Genomic DNA, 11,913 nt, shown 5'->3' on the forward strand with positions numbered 1-11,913 from the left:
AAACTTACTTGTGTCTGGTTTTGAAAAAATATGCCATAGATCAAGGTTGGTATATGAAGCACTGTACAACATCCTTGTACAATCAGATGCTTCCTGCTACAGTGTGACCCAAAACAGTTGGGAGATAAATAATCTATATAAATATTAGAAACAAAATAAGAAATAAGTGTCACAAGATTAGAAATAAGTACCCATGCCAGGCTGATCTCAGTCACATCACAACCATGTCTTCTGATCTGGCTTTTTTTCTTCTTGTAGTGCTGTGGACTCACTCCTAAGTATTACCAAAAGCACAGGAACACTGAATTCTCAGTACTGATGTTTTTCAAATGTTTCCACAGAATTTGGAGCTCCTGCAGGGATAATGCGCAGTCTGATTTCACTGCATTAGAATAATTTAAAAGCTGTATAGGAGAAGAGATCACTGGTATTTTTGTATTATCTTAAAACTTGCAATACATTTTATTTAGATTTAATTCAAATTTTTTCCTATTCCTAAGGAGTAACTTTCAAAAAGAAGCACTCTAGATGGCACTCTGTTGGAAATCTCAGCAGAGAAGCCCAAGATTGACTGAATAAGGATAGAAAAAGCTCTCTTTCATAAAGATATTTAGCAAAATGACTCAGAGCTTTGTTTGCTGCAGTTAACTTCAATTCTTGTCCCTGATTTTAGACCGTTGATACAAAGACTTGGTCTCTCTAGCTACTTACGTAACATCACATCCTGATTCCTTTAATAAAAATACCCTAATCTCTTAAAATATCTCCCAGAGCAGCTCATAGTATATTACTGATTTGGCAGAGTTCAGTGTTCTGCAAGGTGGGAATTTGAATATGTTCAGCAGAATTTAGTTTGTTTTAAACATTCTCTAAATATTCAAATATACTATGAAATGTCATTAATTAAAGATACCACGAGCTTGTGAATAAAAAGAAAAGAAACAGTTATCCAGATTCACTGTGTCCCATTGCTGTGAATTTTCTCTAGAGAAGACTGTGTAGAAAATGATGTAGAAAACGACTTAACAACTCATAGGCTTCAAAAGATAATGAAGGTATCTGCTCTGATCTCCCATGGAATTTGTGTACATGGATATTCTGTACTGGAGGACTAATTGAGTACCTATAGAAAAACAGTAATTGTTTCTTACACTGTCTGTCACCTAGTTAACATTTCTTATTTTGCTTATCACACTAAATTTTATGTCTGTTTTTTAATTTGGTTACAATTTCTTGGGATGGCTGTTGGTTTTTTCAATGTATTTCTGCAAAGCCTAGCTTAACAGGGCTCAAATCTGGGCTGTGGCCTTTGCATCTTGTCTCTCATTACTGATGATAATGTATTGCTACTGATTATGATAAATTTTTCTGGTGGGGCTATCTTTGCCTTTCTTCATGGTCAGTAGGAATTTGGAGGCATATGTCTAGTTCCAAAATAAAATGTGAATATTGTACAGTATTAGGGCAGAGTACTCAGATAACTTTATAGACTAGAAAAGGATGCTAGAAAGATCAAGTTTTCAGCCTTACAGAAGTCTTTATATAGTGTGCTCAGTGGTGAGAAGTACTGTGTTAGTAGGTGGAGAGGGGAAATGTTAGAACATTTGTTACATGCTGATTAATTGCTGTCAAGTTTTGCATTTAAAACAAGATCCATGTTTAAAAGAAATCTGATCTAGGAGTCTGACTACAGACAAATCATGAACAATGCCTACAATTGTATGGGTACCAATATCATAAAAAGTAATGGAATAAGCATCAACCTTCAGGAATATACAAAATAAGACATGAAAGACTGAGGTTGGAAGGGCTCATTTTCTACAGAAGACTGAAATAAAAGATTGAGAGGTGTTACTGAAACCACATGCTATTTTTTTCAGCTGTCATACAATTGACATAGCTATATGCTATTTATATAGAAGCTAATGAAAAGCTTTCCAAAGTATTGCATGAAAAAATGTGGTCACACATGTTTCTCTTTCATACAAATGATTTTTAGCACGGAAGACTGACGTTTCCTGCATTTTTCATGAATGTAGTTTCAGAAACCAATGTAATCAGTGAAAAATTGTGTGGAAGATCTGACAGAACTATTTTTCCTCTGCCTGGAAAGCACTCAGGCCTTTAGGAGAAGAGGATTCATCTTGTCTATTTTCAGACATCTATATTTGAGACGTCTGCTTTGGGGTGAGATGAACTGAATGTTTGAAGGGTCTGTTTCTCTCTGCTGCCGTTAAAAGAAGTCTAGCTGACTGGCTCACGTTTAGATGGCTGCCTTTTGTCACTCTGGAAATCTACAGTAAAATGTAGTCCTCTGCTGACATGTAGAGGAAGAAGAAAAGAGATGGTACAGGAAAATTTTCAGTGTGGTCTTCTTTTCCTCCCAGTGTAATGCTAATGGGATTCATCCACAGCAGTAGATCTACTAACTGCATAACCAACTTGGTGACAGGACTTCCAGGAAGAGAAGAAGTGCAAAGCAAAGCTGATACAAAAAACCCCTGAGCAACAGATTAGTATCTTTCAGTTAAAGAAACTGTTGATGATTTTCAAAGGACAAGAATTCATTTTAGCCTTTTTAAAGAATTTTAAGAGCAAAATTTTGGATTTTGAAAATCAAAACGTTGTGTGGATTCTTACAAAAGAGTAGCTACCATATTTATATATGGTGATAGAGGCACCGTGATTATGTCATTACCTATTTGAAAAGTACTACCAACAAACAGGTTTTAGAAAGCACCATTAAATCCCAACACTGAAGTAAATGTGGACAGATTGTTAAAACAGATAAGAAAAAAAATTACCTGTTCCATAGCAAATGCTTTTATGTAAGTTGTGTGTCACTTAGTTATGTTCTCCTTGACTATATAGACTTGAGTTAAATAAAACATTGCTGCTGAGAAATAACTTTCAGTTTCACTTAGAGAAGAAATTTGTTACAGACTTATGTGAGATATTTATGCAGTTACTGAAAGTGTTAAATTTATCGATTTTCAGGGCTTGAAGTGTAAATTATAAATACTGTAATTCTCTCCTGTAACTCATGCTATGCATTAGAGCAGTCACATTTCAAATTCAAATACAATACATTGCAGTGAGGACTTGGACCTTTTCAGTGTTCTGTTTCACAGACATTAACTAGGATTTTTCTATGAAATCTTCAAACTTGAGAAGATGCCATTTAGACTAGCAGGTGAAAAGGAAATGTTAATTTCCATTTAAATAGATGGACTTTTTTGTGTGTTTTTATTTTTATACTATCCAGCTTTCACATAAGCTGCTAGTTTATGTGTTATCCTCGCCTCCAGATCTTTGAATGGCATCTAATGATTTTATGTCTCAAACATAGGGTTGCCTAGAATTTTTCTGAAATTACATAGGTTCCATTGATTTTACTGAAATCACTGAGACACATAGTGTTTCTACCTGACCAACAAAAATCAAGGCCCCACACCTTGAATATATGAACACTTTAAAAAAAAAAAAAGCTAGCTTTTTTTTTTCATAACTTACTAGAAAAAATGAAAACAGTAATAGCACAGAGGTCAGTTCTTTATACATTGTAGCACAATGATTGTGATCTGTGTAAAACAGATTGCCAGTGCAGTAAGTCCTACTTCCACCAAAGTCCTTACCTATATTTTTGCTTATCTATCTGCAATAATTGCTATTTTTAATCTCTTTTTTTAATTCAAGATTTTAACATACCAGAGTTTTCTATGCTTGGTTTATATAGAATTGTAGGCTAATTTCTCAGGTTTATTTTGGATTTGTTTTCTATCTTCTTTCTCTATTTGTACTAATGTACTTATGATAATGCATTATATAGAACACTCATTTAATGCCTTCCATAAGCAAGTTTCCTATCTTAATTCTGTCTGCAATTCATGAGCACTTGATAATTTTCTTATGCCTGCCCCAGTACAGCATATATTGCTTATATACACTTACAGGTTAGCATGTGATAGGTGATGCTTTCAGCTATTTCATTCAGAGTCTTCTGTTTTTAGACACTTGTGATTAAAGAGGATAAATTATCTTGTATGGAGCTATGAACTGTCAGCAACTCTGGGGAAGACCCTGGATGCTTTCTAAATGGATTGTTAGATGCTGGATTCATACTCATTTGGTCTTTTTCTCTTTTAATAAAGGTGTTGGAGATGGAGGAAACGAATTAGGAATGGGCAAAGTAAAAGATGCTGTAAAGAAGCACATAAAAAATGGAGACGTTATAGCTTGTGATGTTGAAGCTGATTTTACTATTGTAGCTGGTAAGGGATTTTTTGGGGGGTGGGACAGTTGTTGATGTTTGAGAATAGAATTGACAAGATCACATCTGTCTTTCCAACTAATTTTTATTGGCCTTTTCTTTCTAAGACCAAGTCATCATTAGCAAACAAATCTGCCTCTGTATTATGTCCATTTTCTGAATAGTTAAGCAACTATGGTTCCAGCAGGAATGACTGGAAATCAAGGATGTTCCATGAAGAAAGTGCATTTAATTGGAAATAGTTGGGCAAATCCTGAATATTCTTGAAAAATCACACCTTAAATAAAATAACAAGGAAGACTGCAGAAGGGATATGTGTGGGAATTAAAATGTCTATACACATATGAATTTTCAGCATAATTGATGAGCTTCTGTGGGTGTGACCCTGTCAGGGTCATCAGTCTTATTGCTCTTACATGAAGAGATGGTAAGTCCTTTCAACAGCCACTTGAGGACAGATGTACATTCATAATGGACAACAAAAGCTGAATGCTATGGTTAAAATTCTGTTCGACCCTAATATCTTAACCAGCACAAAAATAAAATTTGCAGTGGAAGAGATGCATTCAGCAATGACCAATTTATGAAGTAAATGGTCCATATTCTACTTAGGCACAGGTTTCTAGGTTTCTAACCTAGGTATCTAACACTCTTAGTAGTAAACCAGCAATTTTCCTGGTTTAGGATACTTTATCAAAATCTTCTACCTCTGCATGGTTAAAAGCAAAAGTCACCAGGCTGTAACACAGCTCCTCACAGTTCATGCTCTTCACATTAAGCCAAGGACAGCTGTGTTCTAGACCATGACCATTTGAGTTTTTGCTTTGTTGGAAAGACAAACCACAAACTAAGATGGAAACTTGCAGAAATGCAATCTAAAATACTACTGAAAACATCTTAATATGTTAAGCAATAGTGTATTTCTGAAATAAATGTTCCAAATTCATGTCAATATTTAATTCAAATCTACATTCCATTTCACCATTGCTACATGAAACTCAGTTGTATGTGCCTAATGACTTACGCAGGTTAGGTATCTTTGCAATAACTATTGTTGGGTTTTTTACAGTTTGGTTTCATAGTGACAGTGTTTTGCAGGGGTCTCCAACTGGGGAGGCTATGCCATTGCATGTGCTCTGTATATTCTCAGCACCTGTGAAATACATGACCGCTACCTGAGGAAAGCTGTTGGGTTTCCACGGTTATCGAAGAAGACAGTCTGGCTATCAGCACTTCCATCGGTTACCAAGGTAATTTCTTAGCGCCAAGGAGTTGTGACTTGCTCGTGACGTGTAGATGGAATCGGCTACCAGCCACTAAATCCTGTCTGGTCCAGTTCAATAGCTTACTTCCACATGGTGTTTTGGTGACTTTTGGGTATCCCTGGTGAACAAGCAGCTACACTATACTTAGAATATTCTGCAAAGAATTCAAGACAGATTGAATATAAAAATCCTCAAAAATGAATGTATTTGTGTGCTGTGACTTAAAGCACAAGACAGTGTTATAGTTGTATGGGCAGTGCCAGAAATCCTTGTATTGTGAAACAGTGATTAAAATTCCCTGTTCACTTCCTTAGCATCATTCATGATTTTATAAATCTCTGTTGTAGCCTCCTTTAGATGACTCTCTTCCAAAATCAAAAGTAACAATTCTAATACAGAAACACTCCACACTTCTGATCTTTGCACCTTACTTCTGAATTTTCCACCCTTCTAGTTATGTTAGAAACTTTCTATAATTAGTTTTGAATGTTTGTAAATTAAAGTTGGAGAAAGACTTGAAGATGAATATTTTGTTTTGACTAATGCAGCTCTGAACAGTGTGATATTCTGGGAACGCAAAGGTTTCAGATTGAGAAAAAGTAAAATAACTGAGAGGGGTGAGAAATGACTGTGATCTGTGCTTATCCTGCTAAGCACGCGGCTCTATTTTTAACTTGGTGGTGTTTAAAAAAAAATAAAATATATATACTCAATGATCAAGTAAGGTTTGTTCCACCACATTTGTAATAACTTAGAAAGTTCAAACTTCAGTTTTATTGGCAGAGTACCTCTATAGAGACTTGGACAAAACCAGTAAGTTTGTGACCTCTAAGAATGCTAAGCAAAATGTAATCTGTCTACCATAGATATCACCCACAACAGTGGAGCATTCCTCCTGAGATGACAGTACATTCTGCGCAAAATTCCAACAAAGCACTTAAGTATTTTAGAGTAGGTCTTACTTTTTTTTTTTTTTAATTCTTACTGTTTTCATTTTTCATCTAAAGGTCATAAAGCTGAAGCTGATCCCAATGTTTAGCATAGCCATATAGACGCTTATCCTTTGACTTAACAAAGCGTATAGGAGCTTTCAGTGCAATCTTTTCCAAAAATAGATTAATTACTTTTCACTTTTCCATGTTTTTTTCCAGTTACATCTACTAGTTTTGTGCTTTAAATTAATGTATGCTAAAAACTACTATGATCAAAATTCCTGGTAATGAGATACTGTAATTAAATGTGATAATGTGTACAGGAAATCCTTCTTGTTTTTATTTTACTAAGCTATACAGCTGGGAATATTGATAATGATCCAATAATGGGCTATTGAGAGTGCAATGGTAAAATCTATTGAGATAAAATTAATGGAAACAGTTTTGTGGAGGAAAGAAAATTACAGAATGTCTGACAAGAGAATATGATATCTTTAATTATAAATCACACAACAGTAAACAGTGCAGAAGATTGAACACATTAGTGTTCACATACTCCATTAGTATAAAACAAAATTCAGACCATTTATGTTTATATGGCTACTTTCTGCCCAATCCAGCTTCTTTTAATGCTATAATAATTACCTTAGCAAGATAAAGAGCACCACCACACATACTTGCCTCGGTGTTCATATTTGTAATTGGAAAGAAAACATCTGAAGAATTGCCTAAGCACCAAACAGCTTTCTTATAACGTGTTTTTTTTTTTTTCTTCCAAAAATGGCTTTCCTTCCATGAAAGCTATAGATCATAATTACTAAATGAAGACTTCCCCTGAAACACAAAGGTTATTTCTCTGGAGCCTTGTGTTCAAGCACTGCCAGGATTGCACTGCAACAAACCTCAGAACTGTGGAGCTCTCCATTCCCACTGAACAGAATGCTGAGGTTGTTCTAAGTGCATGGATTAGTCTTTACATATATTTTAATATGAGATACTTGAAAACCTTGTTGAGAACTTGATGAGCAAGAAACAATTTGATCTAAACAATCTTTACTTACCTTGCATTTGTGGAGTTGAATCATAATTATGTTGGTTAATACAATATTGGTTTGATTTTTCAGACGTTCATAGTACTTTTATACTGAAGTGACAATAGGGAAATATACTAATTCATACATATCCAAACGCAGCTAATGCTAAACATCCTACAGACAACTCTGCATTTCCTTGCATCTCATGACCAGGTTAACATATCAGGCAGTTGTTCTTTTACTGAACTCTCTATTAACAGCAAGAAATGAACCATATAGTATTTATTTTGAAATTATGACCTATAAGAATGAATTTCTTTATAAATGAGCAATATATAAAGATGTGACATTTCTTTTAGTATTCTTTATTAGCTTTGTAATTCATAGGGGAGTTTATTTTCTTGAATAAAGTGCAAATTAACAAGTTCTTTGTCTATTAATTTGATTATTTTTCTGGTTACCCCACTCCCAACATAATTATTTACTAAAGAGAGAACTGTGAGCAAATTGCAGCACTTTACAGCTAAGGAAGCATACTGTACAGTGTGTATGTTCCTTACAAATGGAAACAATAGCATTTGATGATGATAGAATACAGTTAATCAGGCATAGTTATATAGTATTAAGCAAGCAAACCTTTTTTCCCCATGCAGATCAGAGCTCTAACATGTAAATATGTAGGAGAAGCAATTCAAATTAGAAATTACTTTTTGCGTATCCAATTCAGGTGTTTCTTCTGTAACATGAGAGATCTAATTTGCCACTTTGTATATAGATACTCAGTGCTAAGAAAAACCTCTCATGCAGAAAGATCAGGTGCTTATATTTCAATTCATATATATGATCATTCATATGATATAAACCAATGTATATTTATAATTTTATAAATTACGAAGTAGCACTTTTTATCCCACCAATGTATCCAGATAATTTCCTTAAATAGCTGTATCACTGCTGTATTGTTACATGATGTCAAGACTGACACCATGTAATTATGCATGTTTTTTCTTTAATAGAAAACCAGTGCCTCATTTAACTTTGTTGCAGCTAAGAACTAAGATGCATTACCAGGAAATAGAAGACAAATCTTTATAAAGTGCATTCAGAAAGCAGATTATCAAAATATACTAAATTCTCTGCTAACTGATCATGCAGTGTGTACTTTCATTCTTTCAGAAATGTTTATATTTTGACCACATACTGTTTTATGTAAAATACAACTGTATTGTGTCTAAATTCAGATCTAAAGTTATTATATTCCTTATGGTTTAGAAGTCTTCCTAGAAGACTTCATTTAATAAGAGAATATTAGATATTTTAACTTTATAATGTTTTCATCATTAATTTGTGTCCAGGAGATAAAGGATTTTGCTAGAGGTTATTGTATGGGAATATCAAACAAGAAGTATTTAAACCTATAGAACTGTTTGTCAAGGACATTGGTAGGGCTGTTTCAGTAGTGATTTTTGTCAAAGCAGGGTCTCACACAAATGGAAAGAGAACAGTAGACCAGAAACCAGAACAGGCATTCCTAGCAAAGAAAGAGAAGAAAAGATAGGTATTTGATGATTTCAAGTCTTATGTAAATTACCATGGGGTTGGGGCAGGGGGAAGCTAAGATGAGACTCAGCTTTTTATTTTTCTTAGATTTTTATTAACAGAATTAGTGAAATAAATTCTTTTTATAGTAAATGCTAAGACAGTAGAAAGAGTTTTGCTGTGTACGATTCATGTGAAATGAAAAGCAAAGCAGTTTATGCGAGACATACGTCCATTTGAAACGAGGTCTTCTAATTTCACTGTTCATAGAACTAGTGTTTTTTCAGAGCTGATTTTATCCCCTCTTTTCATCTCGCAATGCTAACTGGCCCATAGCTCACAACTGAGGATTTTGTTCCCTCTGTGTACTTTAACAGCTCAACTTGGAACATCTTTGTTATCTGCTTACATTACCATTAAGCAAGAAAATAAGTGTTATGAACGTAAGATTGAATTGCAGTTCTAAACAAAGTATGTGCTATTTCAGAGAATCCCAAGGAAGCACAATTTTAGGGTTTTCTTTTTTCCCCATCCCTTTCCTAAGCAACCAGAATTCTCATAAAATCACTATGAAAAGAGGACAGAGAGCAAAAGGCATGCAGAGATCACGGAAGATGCAGGAAAGGAAAGTGATTGTACACCCTGTTCAAGTACTGTCTGTAACCTTTTTTCCTGATGTATCCTCTTTCCCTTCTGTTCTTTTTCTTTAAATATGCATCTGCAGGCAGCTGCTATGCTGGGGAAATGAGAGGTAGTTTTAGAGATACTTTGGGTGGAGGTTCCTCTGATTCTGATTTGTGCAACATAGGAACTTGAAACCAGGTAAAAAAGGATTCATGTTTCTGAATTGACACTAATGTGCTGTTTGAGGGAGTGTTGAGAACAATAAATATCACTCAGTAATTAAACAACAGTCAAGAATATATAAGCCGTTTGACACTTCCTAAGTTCCAGATGCTACACATATTCTTTGTCAAAATAGATATGGCCAGTCTCCCCTATAATTAAAGACCTTGATGAATGCTCTTGTCTGATTCAGGATTTTAATTATATTTTATTTCTTTGGTCTTTAAGGAAGAAAAGCTTCTGAAAACACTCGTGCGGTATGGGGTCCGCAGTGGAAAAACTGCCAGTCTGGAAATGGAGGTGGATGGGCTGCCCTTCTACAACACCCATTCGCTTATGATTGAAAAGCTGCTGCAAGAAACGCAGCAGTGACTGCCCCTAATGATTGCTATATCAAGAGTTGCTCCCATGTTATTTCCTTATTCCCTAGGATCTCACAAGGTATAAAAGATCAGAAAAAGATCTTTTCATCTTTTTCATACTTTTCATACTTTGGCTGCGCACAACCTTCCATTGTTATCCATCTCTGTGAAGTGAGAAGGGAATATCATCATGATGATCTGGTCTACCTTACTTTTCTGTAATTTTATAATGGATAATGGATTGATATTATGTATAATGATATTATATACTAAGAGGTGATCTGGCTTTTACAAAGAAAGCATGTCATTAAAATGAAATATTATTGCATTGCTGTTCCTGTTTTACTAACCTCATAACTGCAACAGGAAGTAACTCTTGTAGCAACTTGGATTTAAAAATACCTTGTGGTGGGGAAAACAGCTGCAGTGGAGAGGGGAGGTTCAAAACAAAAAACCCCAGTAAGTGTTACAGTAGTGAAAATTGTTAAACACAGCTCCCTTGCACGCTTCTCTAACACTGTCTTCTTGTGGTGGTGGATAGTTTGTGGAAGTGTGAGGAAATAAGGGGAGAGTTTTAACTGAGCTCTTAACTAGTTAGCTTTAACTAATAAAAATAAGGGCAATGTTGCAGACCTTCCCTGTAAAGGGTAGGCTCTACCATTTGCCTCCTTCATATTCCTGGTTTGCCATTTATATGTTTTGTCCCTTTCTGTAATACAAAAGGGTAGTACAGAAAGGTTGTAGGCATTTCAGGGCATCCTGTTCTTAAGAACAAATGAAAGAAATACATAAATAGTGATTAAAAATTAATGCTTAGAAATTAAAGCATGATTAGAAATTTTAAAACATTTGCATTCAGTATGAAATAAAATTATGTAAATGAACATTTAGATGAATTCCAGTTACAGAAATTCAGCTCCTGACGAGACTAAGTGAAGCAAAATTAAATAATATGTCAAAGGCCTACTAATGTTGAATCAGTACACGACAAATTGTTGTGAATTGTGCCTCACTTCTGTCATTTAAAGCTGTGATTTTACTTTAACTCCAGATGAGTGTCAGGGCTTAAGTTCTGCTAGTTGTCAGCCTTAGCAGCAGAGAGGACAGGGTAAATTTTCCACTGCACCTCTCAGGCACCGATGCTTTAGCTGTCATAAAATGATTATAATGGTACAAAAGGCAAGCATCAAACCATTGTGCTTTAACAGGATGAAAATGACAGTTGTGTTTAGCCACTGCTAAGGACAGTGGACTTTCAGCAGCCAGAAACACCTTCTATATTCTTTCTGGCAGGTGAGTTTGATTTTCCTTCTCTTATGTAAGACAAACAACACATAACTTTTTGAGAATGAGAAAAATCAGTTCATACCACAAATACCAGCATACTTTGAACATTAATCTTCTGAAGTCCTTGAGGATACACAGCCTTAAACCAGTCGAAAAAGACTTAAACCAGTTGAACACATGTGAGAGAAAGAAATCTTAATGCCAGACTTGCTGCTAGATATTCAGATTCACCAAAGCTCCCAACATTTATTTTATGGATCAGACATTTCTTTAGATTCATTTTATTTAAAGCCTTCTTAAAGGATGTTGCAGTAAAACTATCTTTGAAATTTCACAATTAGAAAATAGCTCCTTAGAAGTCTCCAAACTCTCCAAACT

At 34.9% G+C, this 11,913-nt stretch overlaps 1 protein-coding gene across 4 annotated transcripts in view; it reads left to right on the forward strand.

Annotated features, from left to right (window-relative positions):
• DGLUCY (D-glutamate cyclase) overlaps nt 1-10,576 on the forward strand; it is a 48,040-nt gene extending 37,464 nt beyond the window's left edge. For 2 of the 4 annotated variants that reach the window (XM_074868610.1, XM_074868609.1), the window contains exons 11-13: nt 4,152-4,271; nt 5,369-5,520; nt 10,115-10,576. In XM_074868610.1, coding sequence (XP_074724711.1) covers nt 4,152-4,271; nt 5,369-5,520; nt 10,115-10,258 — 416 coding nt within the window. In that variant the 3' untranslated portion in view covers nt 10,259-10,576. Of the gene's footprint in view, nt 1-2,039; nt 2,159-4,151; nt 4,272-5,368; nt 5,521-10,114 lie in introns of those variants that run through there. The other 2 variants (XR_012628943.1, XM_074868613.1) reach the window with 2 other exon arrangements.
• The last annotated feature ends 1,337 nt before the right edge of the window (nt 10,577-11,913 follow it).

The sequence above is a fragment of the Strix uralensis genome, chromosome 4 (assembly GCF_047716275.1).
Source record: "Strix uralensis isolate ZFMK-TIS-50842 chromosome 4, bStrUra1, whole genome shotgun sequence".
NCBI classification, from domain to species: domain Eukaryota; kingdom Metazoa; phylum Chordata; class Aves; order Strigiformes; family Strigidae; genus Strix; species Strix uralensis.